This window comes from Lutra lutra, chromosome 8 (genome assembly GCF_902655055.1).
Source record: "Lutra lutra chromosome 8, mLutLut1.2, whole genome shotgun sequence".
NCBI lineage: Eukaryota > Metazoa > Chordata > Mammalia > Carnivora > Mustelidae > Lutra > Lutra lutra.
This window is the reverse complement of record NC_062285.1, coordinates 30,124,813-30,148,560: the sequence shown is the minus strand read 5'-3', so window position 1 is coordinate 30,148,560 and position 23,748 is coordinate 30,124,813. Positions and strand designations below refer to the sequence as shown.

At 34.7% G+C, this 23,748-nt stretch overlaps 1 protein-coding gene across 1 annotated transcript in view; it reads right to left on the bottom strand.

Moving 5' to 3' along the window:
- CCDC7 (coiled-coil domain containing 7) overlaps positions 1–23,748 on the bottom strand; it is a 404,782-nt gene that overhangs the window by 40,463 nt on the left and 340,571 nt on the right. The window contains exons 35-37 of the mRNA XM_047741462.1: positions 10,171–10,254; positions 6,973–7,056; positions 1,973–2,095 (exon numbers count right to left, since the gene is read on the bottom strand). Coding sequence (XP_047597418.1) covers positions 1,973–2,095; positions 6,973–7,056; positions 10,171–10,254 — 291 coding nt within the window. The remainder of the gene's footprint in view (positions 1–1,972; positions 2,096–6,972; positions 7,057–10,170; positions 10,255–23,748) is intronic.

Genomic DNA, 23,748 nt, shown 5'->3' with positions numbered 1-23,748 from the left:
ATGACATAAGAGAAAAATGGGTCTTTTTGGCAGTACTCACTCACATGCTGGGTACTCACTCACATACCCACTTTTTCCCACAGGAGATATCTTGGGATGAAAAAGGGCTCTCTTGGCACTGAAGTATGCTGCCCTGAAGAAGGAGTGGTGTAAGTAAGTCAAACTGTTCCTTTTACCCTCTATGGTGTATCTAATCTCAGATTTTGTTGTTGTTCCAACAGTGTGCTAGGACTTCTCTGCTGGACTCCTGGATTTCAACAAAGCCTCTCCCATATGTGGATCATCATTAAATTGGTTCTCTTTTTCATAGGGGGTAGATGGTAAAAACAAAACAAAACAAAAACCCACACAAATCTCCTACAATATTGATGTCATCACTGTAATCTTCTTTCTCTCTTGCCAAGTATTTTATAGGAAATGTCACTTACTACTTTTATTTCTTGGATATATCCAATTATGTCAAAGTCCTTTTTAGAAATCGTTCTCCCTTCTCATTGAGAAAGGTTCTTCTTTTGTAGCATTTTGATGCAGTAGTATTTTTAGTATTTGCAAATGTAAATGTACAAAAGCTCTTCTTCCTCTTCTGAGGTAAATTAGAATAATTAGCAGCAAAGCCCTCACTATTTTTTTTTTTTTACCTGATATGGATGTTGGCATACACAGTTTTTGTCTGTAAGACAGAGTTTTTTATTCTCAGTATCTTCCTTAATTTTCCTTATCCAAATCCTGTTTTAGTTGAACCAGAATATTCATTTCTGTATTTGACTTATACTCTACATTTAGAAGGATGCATTTATAAAGGTACCTTTGATAATTAGAGCTGTATACATAAACCACTGTTTCCCCCCTCACCAATTTAATTATCAATTTTTTTACAAACCCTATTGATAGTAAAAGTAAAGTGCTATTGCAGAACACTTCCATTAAAACAAATAATTAGGGGCGCCTGGGTGGCTCAGTGGGTTGGGCCGCTGCCTTTGGCTCGGGTCATGATCTCGGAGTCTTGGGATCGAGTCCCACATCGGGCTTTCTGCTCAGCAGGGAGCCTGCTTCCTCCTGTCTCTCTGCCTGCCTCTCTGCCTGCTTGTGGTCTCTCTCTGTCAAATAAATAAATAAAATCTTTAAAAAAAAAACAAATAATTATAAGCCTCATATTATTTAATCATTGGCTAAAGATTAAACTGAAGCCATACGCTGAGAGGCTTAGTAAGAGACTGTAATTGAGAAAATAAAATGGTGTTGACAGGATTTATTTCAGAAGCCATAATTCCAAGCTAGTCTTTCACGTTTGTCAAATATAAGTAAAAGCTGGGGAGGATTTTTAAGTCATTAAAGATAAAATCCTTAATATATGTTAAGGTAATGGCCCTATACTGTCAAATTTATGTTTATCCTTCATCATGTTTTCATGAAAGTATCAAGACTAAATTATTTGAATGAAAATATTTTGGCATATCCTGGTATTAAAAATTGAATATAATTTTGAAAGCAGGTGGTACAGAAGACTAGCTACCTCAGATGAACTTTCTAACTTAAATGCTAGATTAAAAAGAATGTATTTTAAAAAGTATTGCTGAGATGACAGGAATTACGGTGTACATATTTTTGTAAAATTAACTGACCTATAAGAATAATGCAGGAAGTTGAGGAGAATACAAGAGGTAATTTTTCCACAATAAAAGAAAATAAAAAAGAGGGCACAATCAAGTATTTCAGGAAATACATTATGTATGGCTTATGATGGCATACATAAGAACTGAGAAAAAAATGGAATGAGATTATAACAGAATATAAAAATGGAATGGGATTATAATAGCACAGAATGGAAACCATTAGAATTTTACTTTTTTTATATTAGTGTTACATATTTTCTGAAAGCTTAAAATATTTCATAAAAAGTAAAATGAAAAAGCATACTACAAAAAGTATTCTAGATAATTAGGTACTTATTTTACGTTGCTATATCTTTTACCTTGATTGTCAAAAGATGAAAAACTGATCCTGTTTGTTGAGACTTCCTGTGGTGCGATGTCACTGGTAAAAAAATCTTCTTTATGTTGTGGGTACATATAACTGTCTTTAAATAAATTCACACCAAAAATGCAATTTAAAAAAAATTAACAAAGACATTATGACTATTTAAATAATACCCCCCAGTCTCCATGTATTAGTCCTTATTTCTGCATTTGTAATCTTTTCATGTTTGAGTGGTCACTTGTCTATGATTCCAATTTCTATAAAATTCTTCATTTTCTCTCCTTTTTTCTGTATTCTTAGATAACATCTTTCTTAATCTTGACCTTTAATCAAACCCATTTTATCTTAAATGTGAATATTAATTTCTGTAAATGATCTATAAACTCCTTTCAATTCTTTTCCTTGTAAAAAATTTCTCTAAAAATTTGTTTAGAGAATTTGTAAATTAACAATAAATAAACACAGATTAGGTAACTAAATTAATTTTGTTCTTAAAGGACATGGTATTTTAAACTGACTAAATGTAGATGAGAATACTTCATCAGGAACACTGAAGCAAACAGTAATTCAAAGTACCTAAACAAAAATAGTCTGAAGATTAAAGATGGAAAAGATTTGGTTAGAGTAAGACACAAAATAAATTAACTGCTTGATTCAAACAATTTCGTTTTTATACCGCCTTAGTTATAAGCTCTTTGAGTAAATAATTTTTATTTGATTCATTTTTTAAATTTTATTTTAATTCCAGTTCACATAACTGACTGACACTAACAGTTAGTTTCAGGTGTACAATATAGTAATTTAACAATTCCATATAACACACTGTGTTCATCATTACAAGTACACTCCTTAATCCCCATCACCTATTTCTCCCATCCTCCTACCCCTGTGGTAACCATCAGTTTGTTCTCTAGAGTTAAGAGTCTGTTATTTGGTTTGTCTCTCTCTTTCTCCTTTTTTTTTTCCCATTGCTCATTTGTTTCTTGAATTCCACATGAGTGAAATCATGGTATTTTGTCTTTTTCTGACCTTTTTCACTTAGAATTATACTCTCTAGTTCCATCCATCTTGTACCAAATGGAACTAAAAATGGATTAAAGACTTAAATGTGAGACTTGAAACCATAAAATCCTAGAAGAGAACTTAGGAAGTAATGTCTCTGACATTGGATGAGGCAACATTTTTCTAGATATGTCTCCTGAAGCAAAGAAGTATTGCTAGTACATCAAAATGAAAACTATTGCTAGTACATCAAAATGAAAAGCTTCTGCACAGTGAAGGAAACAATCAAACAAAATTAAAGTTAACCTGCTAAACAGGAGAAGATATTTGATTGTTTTTAGCTACTTTTTTTGTTCAGGAATAGAATTTTGATATAATTAAATAAATAAAGCATTCAAAAGCAAAGGTTCAGAAATCTTGCTTTAATCTTAAATTTCACTAAGAACACCTATTTTGTTGCTTTTATGTGAGGGTTCAGCTATTTCTGAATTCTAGATTTCAGCATCGTTTCTGCAAAAATTCATGACTACAGTATTTCTTGCACCTAAGAGGAATGTATTGGTCACCTGGGTGGCTCAGGTGGTTCAGTGTCTGACTCTTGATTTCAGCTCAGGTCGTGATTTCAGGGTTATTAGATTGAGGTCCCCCCCCGACATTGGGCTCTACACTGAGCATGGAACCTGTTTAAGATTCTCTCTCCCCTACCCCTTCTCCCCTCACATGTACACATGTGCATAAACACTCTCCCTCTCTCTCTAAAAAAAGAGAGAGAGAGAAATGTATCTAACATTGTTACTCCAGGATCAGAAGCTGTAGTGTTGTCTGTGAATTATATAACACAGCTACATAACTACTCTAGTAGAGATGTAAATCCACATGCCAACTATATATGCAGGGATATGGTAACCAATGAAATAACTGTTATAATGTTCTTCTAAAACTCATCAACTAGCCTTTTTTGCTTTTTCAAATTTAAAGCAACTTTCCTTTCTAAGCCAGAAATAGAAAATGAGTAGAAGAGTAGTAAGAAATATTACACCAAGTATTTTCCAAGGTCACTAGAGCACTGGATTTTATGGCTTACTTTGTAAATATGTTTTGTTAAAACTAATAATATCTAGCTAATGTTCTATTGATAGTAAATACTAGAGTTTACTTAATTATAAGAGGAAATTCTTGGAGATTTTTACCCATATAATAACAAATAATTACTGTTGTCATTAAAGATCCATATCTAATTAAATCCCCAAAATGACATAAACCATAAATATTAGACTTAAAAAATACTTGTTCTTACCAGGGTGACTTTTAAGTTGTGTCTTGATTTCATCAATTATTTTTTCTCCTCCAGCAGTATATGTCAACTGTTCTACATCAGTCTCTATAGACCAAAAAGAAAAAAAAAAATCCAAACTCTTTATAAGGTAAGCATTAATGTGTGGTCCTGTATGTGTGTGTGTGTGTGTGTGTGTGTGTAGTACAGACTTGATCAGCATATATTCTTATAGAAGAAGAGAAAAATGCAATGTCTGAATTGCACAATAAAAAATTGTCATTGAATTTGAAGGGCTCTTAGCAATCATATAAACCTCATTATAATGAGCCTCAGAGGGGCACCTGGGTGGCTCAATCAGTTAAGCATCTGCCTTTGACTCAGGTCATGATCCCAGGTTCCTAGGATTTGAGCCCCACATCAGGCTCCCTGCTTAGCAGGGAGCCTGCTTCTCCCTCTCTCACTCCCCCTGCTTGTGTTCCTTCTCTTGCTGTGTCTCCCTCTGTCAGATAAATAAAGTCTTTAAAAAAAAAATAAGGCTCAGAAATGTTTAGGGATTTGATCAAGAAAACATATTAAGATGATGACAAAACTGATGCACAAACTGACACCCCCTAATTCCTTAACCAGTGCTTTTTTACTAACAAAATGTTAGTAACTTGGAAGTTATATTAACATAAATTTCTCAAGATGATTTACATTTTTTACAAAATTTATGTTAATAATATAACTTCCAAGTTTATGCTAAAAGAATATTCATACTGTAGGATATACAACTGAGATGGAACATAATATTTTTGTTCATAGTTCAAGTTATAAACCATAGTCCCACATCAGGAAAAGTTACTATGAGGCAGAAATTTTGACTCTCTCGACTACTTTATGCTATTTTAAGGTTATATGTAAATCAAGTAGGCATCAGTGATGTAGAATCTAGTAAGATATTCTGTGGTCTAAAAAGAAAGTGCCTATCAGTTCCCTTGTAGTTGGGGAAAGGAATATGAATGAATTTGCCGTAGTACCAGTATTGTGATTGCATACCATTTTATTTTTTATGTGATTTTAACATTTGCTGGATTTAGAAACTATTAATGAGGTCAAAAAAGAGGAAAAACACATTAAAGATATTAAAAAGGAATTTACATCAAATCAAAAAGAAGATAATTAGGATTGGTGACTTGGGCCAAATAATGAAACTAATGTTCTGTGAATGAAAGTTGGTTATTAGAGAGTGTGTATTAGAGACTGGAAACCTGTCATGAACCTGAATCCCTAAGGTGGATCTTGCTTTGTTGTACTCGCTGAGATTATGAATAACTGTTAAAGGTTGTACTATGACTTTTGGACCCTAAATATATATTCACCACAACCTAAGAAGAGGTGGGAACCAGCCTGGGTATCTCACCGAAAAGAACCACAAAAAATAAGGTTGGATGCAACAACTTTCAATAAGCACATAATGACATTTTGTTAAAGCAAAATGATATAGAGAAATGCAAAGTGGAGTTGTTAGAAGATATATTTGAGGCTCTCTGGTTGTGTCTGCAATTGGCATAAGTAAGACTGAATGGTTCATTTGGAATGAGTGTGAGGAGATTCTTAAATAAGCAAGGAGACATCGAGAACATTTCACAGCAGATAGGATTAAAAACTGAGGGGGAAAGGTATGTCCGAGAGCAATTTATAGTCTAGTTAAGAATCGGTTTCTGAGATGCCCTTCAACAGATAAATGGATAAAGAAAATGTGGTACATATATACAATGGAATATTTTTCAGCCATCAGAAAGGATGAATACCTACCATTCGCATCAACATGGATGGAACTGGAGGGGATTATGTTAAGTGTAGTAAGTCAATCAGAGAAAGACAATTATCATATGGTTTCACTCATATGTGGAACATAAGCAGTATCATGGAGGGCCATAGAGGAAAGGAGGGAAATCTGAAGGGGAAGATATCAGAGAGGGAGACAAACCATGAGAGACTATGGGCTCCAGGAAACAAACTGAGGGTTTCAGAGGGGAGCAGGAGGGGATAAGGGTATAAAACAAGGTGATGAGCATTAAGAAGAGCATGTGTTGTGATGAGCACTGAGTCTTATATGCAACTAACGAATCATTGAACACTACATCAAAAACCAATGATGTGCTATACAGTGGCTAACTGAACATAATAGAAAAAACGTCTACTCCTTCACAACACCCTCTTCTGCCAGGACAAGAGGTAGTAGTATAAACTATGAACTATATGACAAAACTAAAGATTTCTACTTCACCAGAGATATAAATTTGTTTGATATTTCAATCATACAGAGAGAATTAGTAACTAATGAAATAACTATCTTATAAATTCCTCTACTTATCCATTTCATAAGCTAGAATTTCTGCTCTGCAAATACAAAGCAACTATCCTATGTAGCCTGAAAAAAGAAAGGGAGTAGAGCAGCTTTTGAAATGCTTCCATCAAGCGTATTCCAAGCTCAATTTCGTATCAGGTTTTTTGAGGATCACATTTTAATGGATGGGTTCTAAAACCTGTAATAGGTGGCCAATTGTCCATTTATAGTAACTGCTAGAATTCCACTAACTATAGGAGGGACTTTACAAAGATGTTTTAAAATGTAATAATAGCACATAGATTCTATAGTCTTTAAAGATCCAAGTTTAAACTCCAGAAGAAAGAATAACCCTTAAATAAACTTGAAATAGTTTTGTTCTTACCAGCATGACTCTTTGACTGTGTCTTGATCTCCTTCTTTAGCATACCTCTTCCCATAGCACCTGGGAGGGGCTCTGCATCAATCTCTATAGAAATAAACAGTTTCAAAACACTTTTGTAAGGTAAATGTTAACACATGTGTGTTTGTGTGTCTAGTGTCCTTCTATTTGACATTTCTTATTATAGGAGGAGAATTATAATGAAATGTCTGGGTTGTAGGAACATAATAACTTACAATCTGAAGAGCTGTTAGTAAACAGGTAAACCTCATTATACTGAAGCCTAGAGATGTTTAGTGATTTGACAAAGGTCACATATCTGGGTAATGACCAAACTGATACACAGACTGTTGTTTTTTTCTAGGGCTTTAACCAGAAAACATACAGTGTTTTGCAAATTTAAATCATCTCAAAGCATTTAACTTAATAGTATGACTTCCATGTATATTTAAAAAACACATTCACATGGTAGGGATATACCTGGTGAGGGAGGACTTAACAGTTTTTTCCCAGGTCAGTTTACAAACTATGGTTAGTGGAGTCACAGATATTACTGTGAGGCAGAAATTCTTTGACTTGTCCAGGAGTATTAGGTTATGTCACTTTAAATCAAGTAGACATTAGTGATGGAAAAGAATAACAAATAATACACAGAATGAGATAAAGTGCTCTCTCAAGGTCATCTTAGCATGTACACCTTCTAGCTGGGGAGGAGGAAATGGGTAATATGCAATAATGTGAGTATTGGCATTGCATCCTTTTCTATTTAAGTCTTTACATGATTTTTAACCTTATTCTGGATGTGGAAACTACTGTGTAGTTCTAATGATAGAAAAAATAGAAAGAAAGTCATCTAAAAGAATTTCACATTGCAAAAGAAATGACTAGAATTAGTGACTCTGGGTTACCTATTGGGTAAAGTAACAATAGCCAAACTATGGAAAGAGGCTAGATGTCCATCAACAGATGAAAGGATAAAGAAGATGTGTATATAGACACAATGGCATAGTATGCAGCCATCAAAACTGAAGTCTGCCATTTGCAACAACGTGGATGGAACTAGAGGGTATAAGTCAATAAGTCAATCAGAGAAAGACAATTATCATATGATCTCTCTGATATGAGGAATTTGAGAGGCAGGGTGGGGGGTCATGGGAAAAAGGAGGAAAATGAAACAAGATGGTACTGGAAAGGGAGGCAAACTGAGATTCTTAATCTTGGGAAACAGGCTGAGGGTTGCTGAGGGAGGGGAATGGGAAGGATGGGGTGGCTGGGTGATGGACACTCGAGAGGGTATGTGCCATGGTTAATGCTGTGAACTGTGTGAGACTGATGATTTACAGACCTGTACCCCTGTAACAAATAATACATCAAATGTTAATAAAAAATAATTATGTAATACATGTATGAAAGTAATATGAGCTATAGCAACACATAAGTGGAAAACATTAGCAGACATGTTCTAGCCTTCTGGTTTTTCTCCAACAGATATAATTAGAAGAACTGAGTCACATGAATTGAGAAAGCAAGGGATTCTTACATAATGGGGGAGGCGATGGCAATAGCACTTGAGTGTAGATTGGGTTAAGTACTAGGAGCATATAAGGTATGTGTTTAATGTAGGTTGAGTCACAATTTTCCTCCTTCACAATATCCTCCCATTGCTTTAAGTCTTTGAAAAATATCCTATATTGCTTGGAGTTCTCAGAGTTATTTTTTTAATATAGCATATTATACATATAGTGTACAATTTGCCCATTATAAATGTTTAAGCAGTCGTTATTAATATGTTCATAGAAACGTGTAACAGTCACCACAAATACAGAATATACTGAAAATTTATACTCATCAAATTCCAAGTGGGACTTAGAAATGTTACATCATATTTTGGATATAGAATTTTGTATAGTATTCTGAAGATCTGCTCTCTTTAAATATATATATATATATATTTATATATAAATATATATATATATATATATAACGAATATATATATATTCATTAACTATAATTGTTTCATTATGAAAGTTTGTGCCCTATAGAGAAACTGAAAGAAGAGCAAATAGGTATAGGTAGCGTTTGGTATATTACTCATTTATTTATAACATCTCATTCTCTTTCAGCAATTATTTTAAATCATATTATCTGCTCTAATTTTTCTGCTCTCGTTGCAGTATTTCAGTACTTCAAGTTTGTTCATTCTTTCTTCTGACAGTATAAATCTACTGAGAACTTCTAGTGAATTTTAAAATTTCAGTTACTGTATTTTTCAACTGGTGGATTTCCATATTGTTCTTTTCAAAACAATACCTTTCCCATTATATTTATTTCTGAGGGGTAAAGTCCTTGGACATGCCCATAGTCACTTTTGGATGGCAGTGTTTTTAACTTGGTTGTCTTTATATCTTTCCTTTAAATATCTGTTAAGCTTTTTGCCTCTTTGGAATCACACTAGAATTCAACGGGCAGTGTGTCTATCACTTTTACACTATTAAAGGCAGCAATATAATCTCTAAACTATATAACACAACTAATGTACTCTACTACAGCTGAGATACCATAATATACCTGGTATTTCCATCAAATAGAAGGAAATTATAACCAATGAATCAGCTATCCTAAATTCCTCGTTACTATTATATTCATGAATTAGCCTTTCTCCTTTAGCAAATTGAAAGAATGTTCTCTCCAAGCCAGAAATAGAAAGCGAATAGAATAGCATTAGACATACTTTCACCAACCATATTCAAAAGTCACTATAGGGGCACCTGGGTGGCTCAGTGGGTTAAAGCCTCTGCCTTCAGCTCAGGTCATGATCCCAGGGTCGTGGGATCAAGCCCCACATTAGGCTCTCTGCTCAGCAGGGAGCCTGCTTCTCCCTCGCTCTCTCTCTGCCTGCCTCTCTGCCTACTTGTGATCTCTGTCTGTCAAATAAATAAATAAAAATCTTAGGAAAAAAAACGTCACTATAGCATTTAATTTTTTATGGTTTAATTTCTAAAAGAATGAGTTCTAAAACTCATATCTAGCTAGATTTTTATTTCTAGTAAATACCAGAATATAATGAATTATGAGAATATTCATGATGATTTTACCTATATAACATATAGCTACTCTTGTCATTTAGACCCAATCTTCATTACACCCCAAAGAAGGTAAACAAACCAGAAATATTAGACTTGCAAAACTCTTGTTCTTACCAGGGAGATTCTTTGATTGTATCTTCATTTCCTTCAGCAATATATGTGTTCCATTAACACCTTTCAAGTGTTCTATATTAGTTTCTATAGAAAAAAACATATGAAAATACTTCTTCATAAGGTAACCTAATGTGTGTATGCAGCACTAATTTAGTCAGCCTTGTTATTAACGATAAGCATCCTAATAAAATATTTGTATTGCAGAATCAGCAAACTTTATTATTGGATATTAGCAATCATTTAACCTCCATATATTGAGGCTTAGAGATGTTAATGGTTTGATCAAGACTGTTTATGTCAAGATAATGATAAAAGCTGATGCACAAACTCACATCTCATAATCCTTTAACCAGTGCTTCTTCCATACAATGCTATGTCTTATGCTAAATTAAAATATCCTGGAAAGTTTATGATAATAATACAACTTTTGAGTTTACATTAAAATCATAATCATACTGTAAGGAAATACCTAGTGATGTGGAACATGAAGTTTTTTTTCCCCACAGGGTACATTGCAAATCATGGTCTCCATTGCCACAGAAAATTACCAGGGAGCAGAAATTCTTTGACTAGTCCAAGAATATTTTATGCCATTTTTATGCTATTTAGTTGTAAAAAACAAAAACAAAAACAAAAACAAAAAACAGGTATCAGTAAATGGGAAAGAATAGCAAGACATTTTGTGGATTGAGAAAAATGAGTGCTTTCCCAGGTCTCTTTGTCATGCAGACATTGTATCTTGGGAGGAGGAAATGGTTAAGTTTGTTGAAGTACTATGATTGAGATTTGGTCTCATTTCATTTGAGTTTTTATGTGATTTGAAATTTTTACCTGATTCAAAATTTTCAGCCAGATCCCATTATAGGAAAAATATATGAACATGGTTGAAGGAGAGTTTATACTGAAAAAGAAATGCTCACCTAAGGTCAACCACTGGCTCTAAAAGTTTTGTGGTCAAGTTGTTTCTAACAGCACATACCTAAATTTGGAAACATGTTACAAAATAGTCACCCAGATGTGGAAGTCTTTCTTTGGAAAAATGCTGAGTTAATAAATTGTAAAGATCACACTATGAAAGAAGTTGCTGTAGTGAAGTAGAAGAGGTTACTGCCTATGGTCTCCTCTAGGATTTTGAGGGATTCCTGTCTCACACTGAGGTCTTTCATCCATTTAGAGTTTATCTTTGTGTATGGTGTAAGCAAATGGTTGAGTTTCATTCTTTTGTATATAGCTGTCCAATTCTCCCAGCACCATTTATTGAAGAGACTATCTTTTTTCCATGGGATATTTTTCCTGCTTTGTCAAAGATTAGTTGACCATAGGTTTGAGGGTCCATATCTGGGTTCTCTATTCTGTTCCATTGATCTATGTGTCTGTTTTTGTGCCAATACCATGCTGTCTTGGTGATCACAATATTGTAATGTAGCTTGAAATCAGGCAACATGATTTATGTGCATTGATTTTGTATCCTGCCACATTACTGAATTGTTGTATGAGTTCTCTTCAATAAATGGTGCTGGGAAAATTTAGACAGCTATATATAGAAGAATGAAACTTGACCATTCTCTTACACCATACACAAAGATAAACTCGAAATGGATAAAAGACCTGAACATCAGGCAGGAATCTCTCAAAATCCTAGAGGAGAACATAAGCAGTAACCTCTTCAACATCGGCCACAGCAACTTCTCTCAAGACATGTCTCCAAAGGCAATGGAAACAAAAGCGAAAATGAACTTTTGGGACTTCATAAAGAGAAAAAGCTTCTGCATAGCAAAGGAAACAGTCAACAAAACAAAGAGGCAACCCACGGAATGGGAGAAGATATTCGCAAATGGTGCCACAGACAAAGAGCTGATATCCAAGATCTATAAAGAACTCTTCAAACTCAATACACACAAGACAGATAATCACATCAAAAAAAAAAAAATGGGCATGAGACATGAACAGACACTTCTCCAATGAAGACATACAAATGGCTAACAGACACATGAAAAAATGCTCATCATCATTAACCATCAGGGAGATTCAAATCAAAACCACATTGAGATACCACCTTACACTAGTTAAAATGGCCAAAATTAACAAGACAAGAAACAACAGGTGTTGGAGAGGATGTGGAGAAAGGGAATCCTCTTACACTGTTGGTAGGAATGCAAGTGCAGCCACTTTGGAAAACAGTGTGGCGATTCCTTAAATTAAAAATAGGGCTTCCCTATGACCCTGTGATTGCACTACTGGGTATTTACTCCAAATATACAGATGTAATGAAAAGAAGGGCCATCTGTACCACAATGTTCATAGCAGCAATGGCTACAACTGCCAAACTGTGGAAAGAGCCAAGATGTCCTTCAGCAAATGAATGGTTAAAGAAGATAGGGTTCATATATATAATGGATTATTATTCCTCCATCAGAAAGGATGAATACCTAACTTTTGTATCAACATGGATGGGACTGGAGGAGATTATGCTGAGTGAAATAAGTGAAGCAGAGAAACTCAATTATAATATGGTTTCACTTGTGGAACGTAAGGAATAACATGTAGGACATTAGGAGAAGGAAAGGAGAAGTGAATTGGGGGTAATCGGAGGGGAGAAAAACCGGGAGAGACTATGGACTCTGGGAAACAAACTGAGGGTTTTGGAGGGGAGGGGCGCTGTGGAATGGGTGAGCCTGGTGGTGGGTATTAAGTAGAGCTCGTATTTCATGGAGTGCTGGGTGTGGTACATAAACAATGAATCTTGGAACACTGAAAAAATAAAATAAAACACATTGAGATACCACCTTACATCAATCAGAAGGGTAACAATTGACAAGGCAAAAAAACAAAAAATGTTAGGTTGTGGAGAAAGGAGAACCCTCTTACACTATTGGTGGGAATGCAAGCTGGTATAGCCACTTTGGAAAATGATATGGAGTTTCCTCAAGATGTTAAAAATAGAGCTACCCGATGACTCAGCAATTGCACTACTAGGTACTTATTCCAAAAACACAGATGCAGTGTAAAGAAAGAGCACATGCACCCCAATATTCATAGAAGCAATGTCCACAATAGTCAAACTGTGGAAGGAGCCAGGATGCCCTTCAACAGATGAATGGATAAAGAAGATGTGGTCCATGTATACAATGGAATAGTATGTGGCCATCAGAAAAGATAAATGCCCAAAGTTTTCATCAACATGGATGGAACTGGAAGAGATTATGCTAAGTGAAATAAGTCAAATAGGAAAGTCAGTTATCGTGGTTTCACTTATTCATGGAACATAAGAAATAGCACGGAGGACATTAGGAGAAGGAAGGGGAAAATGAAGGGTGGGGGGTGGGAATCAGAAGGCGAGATAAACCACGAGAGACTATGTACTCCGGGAAACAAACTGAGTGTTTTAGAGGTAAGGGGGTGTTGGGGATGGGTTAGTCAGGTGATGGGTATTAAGAGGGGCATGTATTGCATGGAGCACTGGGCATTATATGCAAACAATGAATCATGAAACACTACATCAAAGCCTAATAATGTACATAACGTTAAAAAGAAAAAGATCACACTATGACCTTGGCAATCCAAATGTACCAACACTGCAATCTGTATAAAGGTGGTGACATGCTGCACCATTACCAAGATGAAATGTGCCAGATTAGACAGAACAAGTTTTCAATAATTAAGTAAGAACAGTTTTTTAATGTAATAAGATCTACAGAAACAAAAATCTGGAATTATTAACAGATGTATCTTAAGTTCTTTTGTTCTTCCTCCAACTGGTATATACAAGAAGAGTTTGTTCATTTGAATTGAGGAAGCAAAGTGTCCCTCAATAAGCAAGCAAAAATAAGAACAGTATCTGAGGGAAGATCAGGTTAAGTATTAGGAATTAAAAGTTATGTGCTGGAGAAATTAATAATCTAGTAAAAATTACATTTTTCTCTCTTGTTATGCCCTCCCACTTTCCAAATTTTTTTTTAATCCTGTTCTTCTTGGACATGACTGGGTTATTTCTAAAATATATATAACAGAATACACATCTTTTACCTCTTCTGTTAGGTTTATTCCAATGTATCTTGCTGTTTTTGGTGCAATAGTAAAAAGGACAATTCCTTGATTTCTACTTCTGTTGTTTCATTATTAGCATATAGGAATGCAACAGATTTCTGTACACTGATTTTATATCCTGTGACATTACTGAATTCATGTATCAGTTCTAGCAACTGTTTGGTGGAATCTTTCAGGTTTTCTATATACAGTATCATCTGCAAATAGGGAAAGTTTAACTTCTTCCTTGCCTATTTGGAGGCCTTTTATTTCTTCATGTTTTCTGTCTTAGGAAGCCAGGACTTCCCATACTATGTTAAATAACAATGGTGAGACATCCCGTTCTTGTTCCTGATCACAGAGGAAAAGCTCTCAGTTTTTCCCCATTGAAGAAAATATTAGCTGTGAGTTTTTGTATATGGCTTTTATGATATTGAGGTATGTTCCCTCTATCTCTGCTTTGTTGGGGTTTTCAAGAATCGATGCTATATTTTGTCAAGTGGTTTTTTTTGCACTAAGAAGGTCATATGGGGGTGCCTGCGTGGCTCAGTGGGTTAAAGTCTCTGCCTTTGGCTCAGGTCATGGTCCTGGGATCAAGCCCCGCATAGGGCTTTCTGCTCAGTGGGGAGCCTGCTTCCTCCTCTCTCTCTCTCTGCCTGCCTCTCTGCCTACTTGTAATCTCTGTCAAATAAATAAATAAAATCTATGTTCAAAATCAAAACTCTCACGCCTGGAAAGCTATGAAAAAAGACCCACCACCCGTAGCTCTGCTCCTCAGCACATCAACTTCATTTATGTTCAAAATCAAAACTCTCAAGCCTGGAAAGCTATGAAAAAAGACCCACCACCCATAGCTCTGCTCCTCAGCACATCAACTTCATTTATGTTCAAAATCAAAACTCTCAAGCCTGGAAAGCTATGAAAAAAGACCCACCACCCATTAAAATAAATAAAATCTAAAAACAAAAAACAACAACAAAAAAAAACCAACCTCATTGAGATAATGCAAGTTGGTGCAGCCACTTTGGAAAACAGTGTGGAGATTCCTTAAGTATTTTAATTTTCACTTAGTTCAAATTTTAAAAATTTATTTGGACACTTTGAGCATGTACTTTAGAGGTGTATTCTTTCATCTTCAAGTATTTTGAGATTGTCCAGCTATCTGTATATTATTGATTTCTAATTTAATCCCATTGTAGATTGAGAGCATGACTTATATGATTTCTATTTTAGAAAAAAATTTAATGTATGATTTCTTTCTTAACATATAGTCTAACTTTGAAGAAAATGTGTTCTATCTTTGGGAGTATAACTTGTGCGTTTTACAGTAAAGTGTATTCTGCTATTATTGGATGTAGTATTCAAGTAGACATCAATTAGATACTGTTATTCGATGGTCTTGCTGAGTTCACCTACGTTTTTATTTTTTGCCTGCTGGTTATGTTCATTTCTGATAGAGGGGTGAAGTCTCCAAATATAAAAATGTACATGTAGATTTCTCCTTGCAGTTCTATCATTTTTTGCCTATGTATTTTGGCACATGCACATTAAGGCATATACACATTAAGGAATATTATATCTTCTTGGAGAATTGACTCATTTATCATTACTTATTACTTCTACTTATCCCTGGTAATTTTCCTTGCTCTGAAGTCTGCTTTTTCTGATACTAACATAATTACTCATGTACACTTTTCCCTATGTCTTTACTTCTCTGTGTCTCTTTATGCATATATCAATTTTTCTACCTTAATAGAAGTGTAATTAACAAATAAAGTTGTAATATATTTAAAGTGTACAGCACAGTGATTTGATATATGTATGCATTGAAAATGGCTCCCACAATCAAATTAACCCATCCATGACCTCACATAGTCTTGCTTTCTTGCTGCTGCTTTTTCTTTTCTTTTCTCTTTTTTTCCCTCTTTCCTTTCCTTCCTTCCTTCCCTCTTCCTTCTTTTTTAGTGACAGTTCTTATACCTACTCTCCTAGCAAATATCATGTATACAATACAGTATCATTAGATATAATCATCATGCTGTACATTAAATCCATAGTATTTACTTATCTTATATCTAAAAATTTGAACCTCTTATCAATCATTCCACTTAACCTATGGCAGGACCTGGCAACCGTAATCCTACACTCGGTTTCTGAGTTTGACTTTTTTCTAGATTCTACATACAAGTAATTCTGTATAGTATTTATCTCTGTCTGACTTATTTCACACATCAAAATGCCCTCCAGGCTTATCCACGTTTGCAAAAGGCAGTATTTCCTTCCTTTTTATGGCAAAATTACATTCTGAAATATATATTCATTATTCATTATCTATTAATCCATTAATGGATGGTGTACACTTAGGTTATTTCCATTTCAGATAATGTGAATAATGCCACTGTAAACATGGTTGTACAAATGTTTTCTGAGATAGTGATTGCATTTCCTTCAGATATAAGCCCAGATATGTGATTACTAGGCCAGATGGTAATTCAGTTTTTAGTTCCTTTGGAAAACTTCCACACTGTTTTCTATAATGGCTGCACAAATTTACATTATAATCAACCATATACAAGAGTTGCATTTTCTTCACATTCTCACCAATACTTATTCTATGTCTCTGACAACAGCGATTCCAAAAACTGTGAACTGATATTTCATTGTGATTTTCATTTGCATTTCCCTGGGATGGGTGATTTTAAGCATCTTTTCACATATCTATTGGCCATTTGTATGTCTTTGGAAAAATACCTGTTCAGAGACCCTTGAATTACTGTGATTGTGATTGAATTGTTAGTAATTTTACCATTAAGTTGTATCAGTTCATTATATATTTTGGATACTAACCTCTTAGCCAATATGTAGTTTTAAAGTATTTTCTCCTATTCTGTAGATTACCTCTTCATTTTGTGATTATTTTTTTGTGATTGTTTCATTTGCTGTACAAAACTTTTTTAGTTTGATGTAACCCTACTTATTTATTTGTATTTTGTTCTTGTGCTTTTGATGTCAAATAAAAAAAAATATTGGGGCGCCTGGGTGGCTCAGTGGGTTAAAGCCTCTGCCTTCGGCTCAGGTCATGATCCCAGGGTCCTGGGATCAAGCCCTGCATCGGGCTCTCTGCTCAGCAGGGAGCCTGCCTCCCCCCCTCTCTCTGCCTGCCTCTCTACTTGTGATCTCTGTCAAATAAATCAATAAAATCTTTTTAAAAAATTATTGCTAAGACCAACATCAAGATTTCTGTTTTTTTTCTTTTATTTAAATTCAATTTAGTCAACATATAGTGTATTATTAGTTTCAGGGGTATAATTTAGTGATTCATCAGTTGCATATAACACCCAGTGCTCATTACATCAAGTGCCCTCCTTAATGTCCATCACCCAGTTATACCATACACCCACCTATCTCCTCGCCAGAAACCCTCAGTTTGCTCCCTATAGTTAAGAGTCTCTTACGGTTTTCCTCCCTGTTTTTTATATTATTTTATTTTTCCTCTGCATCTGTTTTGTTTTTTAATTCCACATATGAGTGAAATCATGTGGTATTGATCTTTCTCTGACTGACTTATTTCACTTAGCATGATACTCTCTAGTTCCATTCATGTCATTGCAAATGGCAAGATTTCATTCTCAGCCATCAAAAAGAATGAAATCTTGCCATTTCTTTCTATAGCCATGTGGTATATACAATGTCCTCTTTATCCATTTACCTGTTGATGGATATCTGGGCTATTTCCACAGTTTGGCAATTGCGGACATCGCTGCTATAACCATTGAGGTGCATATGTCCCTTTGAATAACTTTTTTTTCCTAATCCTTTGGGTAAATACCTTGTAGTGCAAAATAGGGTAGCTCTATTTTTAACTTCTTGAGTAACCTCCACACTGTTTTCCAGAGTGGTGTACCAGCTTGCATTTCCACCAACAGTGTAAGAGGGTAAGATCATCTGCATCCTTGCCAACGTCTGTTGTTTCTTGTGTAAGTTTTAGCCATTCTGACCAGTATGAGGTGATATCTCATTGTGGCTTTGATTTGTATTTCCTTGATGCCAAGTGATGTTAAGCACTTTTTCATGTGTCTGTTGGCCATTTGTAGGTCTTCTTTGGAAAAATGTCTGTTCATTCATATCCCCTGCCCACTTCTTGACTGGATCTTTTGTTCTTGGGGTATTGAGATTGCTAAGTTCTTCAGAGATTTTGGATATAAACCCTTTATCAGATATGTCATTTGCAAATATACTCTCCCATTCCGTGCCTTGCCTTTTAGTTTTGTTGATGGTTTCCTTTGCTGTGTAAAGGCTTTTTGTCCTGATGAAGTCCTAATAGTTTATATTTCCTTTTTTTCCCCCTTGCCTAGTAAGAAATTGCTGTGGCTGAGGGCAAAGAGGTTGCTTGCTGCCTATGTCTTCCTCAACGATTTCGATGGACTCCTGTATCGCATTTAGGTCTTTTACCCATTTTGAATTTATTTTTGTGTATGGTGTAAGAAAGTGGTCCAATCTATTCTTCTACATGTGGCTGACCAATTTTCCTAAAACCATTTATTGAAGAGAACTTTTTCCGTTGGATATTCTTTCTTGCTTTGTTGAAGTTTAGTTGACCACAGAGTTGAGGGTCCATTTCTGGGCTCTCTATTCTCTTCCATTGATCTATGTGTCTGTTTTTGTGCTAGTACCTTACTGTCTTGATGATTGCAGCTTTGTAATACTGCTTCGAGTCTGTAATTGTGATGCTACCAGCATTGATGTTTTTTCAACTTTCCTTTAGCTATTCAGGTTTATTCAGGTTTATTTTCTGGTTCCATACAAAATTTAGAATTGTTTGTTCTAGTTCTGTGAAAAATTCTCATGTATTTTGATAGGGATTGTACTGAAAGTGTAGATTGCTTTGGGTAGCATAAATATTTTAACAATATTTATTCTTTCAATCCATAAACATGGAATGTTTTTCCATCTCTTTGTGTCTTCCTCAATTTCTTTCATAAGTGTTCTATAGTTTTCAGAGTACAGATCTTTTACCTCTTTGCTTAGGTATATTCCTAAGTATCTTATGGCTTTTGGTGCAATTGTAAACAGGATCAATTCCTTGATTTCTCTTTCTGCCCCTTCATTGTTAATATAGAAATGTAACAGACTTCTATGTATTGATTTTATATCCTGTGAGTTTGCTGAATTCTAGTATCAGTTCCAGCAATTTTGGGGTGGAGTCTCTTGGGTTTTCTACATAGAGTATTATGTCATCTGTGAAGAGAGTTTGACTTCTTTTATGCCAATTTGGATGGCTTTTATGTCTTGTTGTTGTCCGATCACAGAGGCTAGGAGTTCCAGTACTATGTTGAACAATAACGGTGTGAGTGGACATCCCTATCATGTTCCTGACCTTACAGGAAAAGTTCTGTTTTTCTTTGTTGAGGATGCTATTCGCTGTGGGTCTTTCACATGTGGACCTTATTATGTTAAAGTATGATCCCTCTATCCCTTCATTTTGGAGACTTTTTATTAAGAAAGAATGCTGTATTTGTCAAATGCTTTTTCTGCATCTATTGAGAGGATCATATGGTTCTTATCCTTTCTTTTATTAATGTGGTGTATCATGTTGATTGATTTTCAGATGTTGAACCACACCCTCAGCCAAGGAAAAAAATCCCACCTGGTCATGGTGAATAATTCTTTGAATGTACTATTGGATATGATTAGCTAGTATCTTATTGAGAATTCCTCTGTGTTTTCTTCTCTGAGTATTACAAATTTAGGATTTAAGTCTTTAATCCATTTGAGTTGACATTTTGTATGGTGTAAATAGGTGATTATTCTTTTGCATAAAGATACCCAGTTTTCCCAATGCTTTGAAAAAGCTATCCTTTTCCCATTGTATATTTTTATCTTTTCAAAAATCAGTTGACTATATATGAATGGGCTTATTTCTGTGATCTCTATTTTGTCCCATGTAACTATTTATCTGTTTTTATGTCAATAACATATTGTTCTGATTACTACAATTTTATTAATATAGTTTGAAATCTGAATATGTAATGTCTATAGCTTGCCTATTACTTTAGCTATTTGGAGTCTTTAGTGGTTCCATTAAAAATTGTGTAGTTTTTTTTAAGATTATTTATTTACTTATTTGACAGAGAGAGAGAGAGAGAGATCACAAGTAGGCAGAGAGGCAGGCAGAGAAAGAGGGGAAAGCAGGCTCCCCACTGAGCAGAGAACTCGATGCGTGTGGCTCAATCCCAGAACCCTGAGATCGTGACCTGGGCCAAAAGCAGACGCTTAACTCACTGAGCCACCCAGGTGCCCTGTAAAACTGTGTAGTTTTTAAAATCATTTGTGAAAGTGACATGTGAATTTTTATAGCAATTGCCTTGAATCTATTGTTTGCTTTAGGTAATATGGACATTTTAACATCATTCTTATATGGAATATCTTTCCATTTACTTGTATCTTCTTCCATTTATTTCATCCAAGTTATAGTGAAATTTCAGTGTAGAGATCTTTCATTTCTTTGGTTAAATTTATTTAAAATATTTTATTTTTTATGTTACTAAATGTGAGACTGTTTCCTTAATTTCTTTTTAGGGGGCATCTGGGTGGCTCAGTTGGTTAAGTGTCCAACTATTGATAGCTCAGGTCTTGATCTCAAGGTTGTGAGTTCAAGGTCCATGTTGGACTCCATGTTGGATGTGGACCCTACTAAAAAAACTTTTTTTAGTTTTCTTTTTTTTTTGTTGGTTTGTTGTTAGTTTATTGGTTTACAAAAATGCAACTGATTTTTGCCTGTTGATTTCATATTCTCCAACTTTCTTGAGTTCATGGATTTTGGTGGAGTATTTAGGGTTTCTATATACAAAATATCATTTCATCTGTAAACAGAGACAAGTTTACTTACTTTTTGTTCTTGATGTCTTTTATTTCTTTTTCTTGCCTAATTTTTCTGGATAGAATTTCCAGTACTATATTGAATAAAAGAACATTATCTTGTTCTTTATCTTAGGTACAATTTGTGAATTTTAAGTCATCCTTGCATCTAGGAAAAATTCCACTTGATTATAGTGTATGATCCTTTCAGTGTGCTGTTGAGTTAGTTTCCTAATATTTTGTTGAGGATTTTGCATCTATATTCAACAAGAATACTGACCTGCCATTTTCTTTTCTTGTAGTGTTGTTCCCTGAATTTGGGATGAGATATTGTGATTTCATAAAATGAGATTGGAAGTGTTCCCTCCTCTTCAATTTGGGAAAATTTTGAGGATTAGGATATATATACATATGTACATATACATATGTATATATATATATTTTTTAAAGATTTTATTTATTTATTTGTCAGAAAGAGAGAGAGAGAAAGCACATAAGCAGGCAGAGAGGCGGGCAGAGGCGGAGAGAGAGGCAGGCTCCCTGCTGAGCAAGGAGCCTGATGTGGGACTCGATCCTAGGACCCTGGGATCATGACCTGAGCCGAAGGCAGCGGCTTAATGCACTGAGCCAACCAGGCGTCCCATATGTATAGATATTCTAATATACAATTCAGATTATATTCAGGATATAGACATATGTGTGTGTAAATATATATGTATATATTCTAATATATAATTATAATATAAAGAATATACAATTCAAATATACAATTCTAATATATAAAATACAAACAATACTATATATTATATAGTATAGATTATATTGTAGTCTATATTATATATTATATATATAATTTATGTATTTATATAAATTATATAATGAAAATTTATGTAATTATATAAAAATATGCAATCGTGTTATATTACATATATTATATATGTATGAATAATTATATATAAATGTATATATATTAAATTAAACCACTGAAGCCATCTGGTCCTGGGCATTTCTTTGGAGATTATTGATTATTGATTACTTATTCAATTCCTCACACATTATTTCTCTGTTCAGATTTTGTATTTCTTCATGATTGAGTCATGACATGCTGTATATTTCTTGGGATTTATCCATTTTTTCCTCAGTTATCAATTTTGTTGGCATACAGATGTTCATAGTAATCGCTTGTGGTATCAGTTGTAATGTCTCTTCTTCATTTCTGATTTTATTGGACTCTTCTGTTTTTCTTAGACTAGCTAAAGGTTTTCAATTTGTGCAACTTTTCAAAGACCCAATATTAATTTTGTTAATCTTCTGTATTGTCTTTCCAGTCTGTACTTTATCTGTCTTCTAATCTTTGTTTTTCCCTTCTAATAATTTTAGGCATCATTATTCTTCCCTTCCTTAAGTTGTGGAGGTGTAATCATATTGTTCAATTGAGACCCATCTTTCTTATATGTAGGCATTTATTGCTTTAAACTTCCCTCAAAGAACTACTTTTCCTTAGACCCTCAGCTTTTTATGTTATGTTTCCTTTTTTGGTTGTTGTAAGATGTTTTTTATTTTCCTTTTGATTTTTTTCTTCTTCCCCCACTCCTTCTTCTTCTCCCCCTTCCTCTTCCTTTTTCTTTTACAAGCCTACTCTCATATCATTTTAAAATGTATGTTCAGTTTAGTTTCAATGAGTTAAGTATTCAGCTATGACCAGATGCTTGAACAGAAAAGTTTAGAAACACTCATATAAGAAACAAAGGAGATGTTAACCTCCAAAAACTTTGTACACACTGCAGTTTCAATGAGTTACACATAGCTCTATTCCCATAGGATTATTTTTCAGTATGTTGTTTAATGTCCATGCACTTGTGAATTTTTCAGGTTTCATCTTGTTATTGGTTTCTTTTTTTAATTTATTATTTTTTTAGTCATTTTTTAAATTTATTTTCAGCATAACAGTATTCATTGTTTTTGCACCACGCCCAGTGATCCATGCAGTCCATGCCCTCTCTAATACCCACCACCTGGTTCTCCCAACCTCCCACCCCCCACCTCTTCAAACCCTTCAGATTGTTTTTCAGAGTCCATAGTCTCTCATTGTTCACCTCCCCTTCCAATTTCCTCCAAATGCCTTCTCCTAACTCCCCATGTCCTCCATGCTATTTGTCATGCTCCACAAATAAGTGAAACCATATGATAATTGACTCTCTCTGCTTGACTTATTTCACTCAGCATAATCTCTTCCAGTCCTGTCCATGTTGCTACAAAAGTTGGGTATTCATCCTTTCTGAGGAGGCATAATACTCCATAGTATTTTTTTTTCCAGTGTTCCAAGATTCATGGTTTATGCACCACAGCCAGTGCTCCATGCAATACGTGCCCTCCTTAATACCTACAACCAGGTTCACCCAACTCCTACCCCACCCCTGCAAAACCCTCAGTTTGTTTTCTCTGAGTCCATAGTCTCTCATGATTTGTCTCCCCCTCCAATTTCCTTCAACTCACTTCTCCTCTTCTTTTCCCAATGTCCTCTGTGTTATTCCTATGGTCCACAAGTAAGTGAAACCATATGATAATTGACTTTTTCTTCTTGAATTATTTCACTCAGCATAATCTCTTCCAGTCCCATCCATGTTGATACAAAAGCTGGGTATTCATCCTTTCTGATGGAGGCATAATACTCCATTGTATATATGGACCATG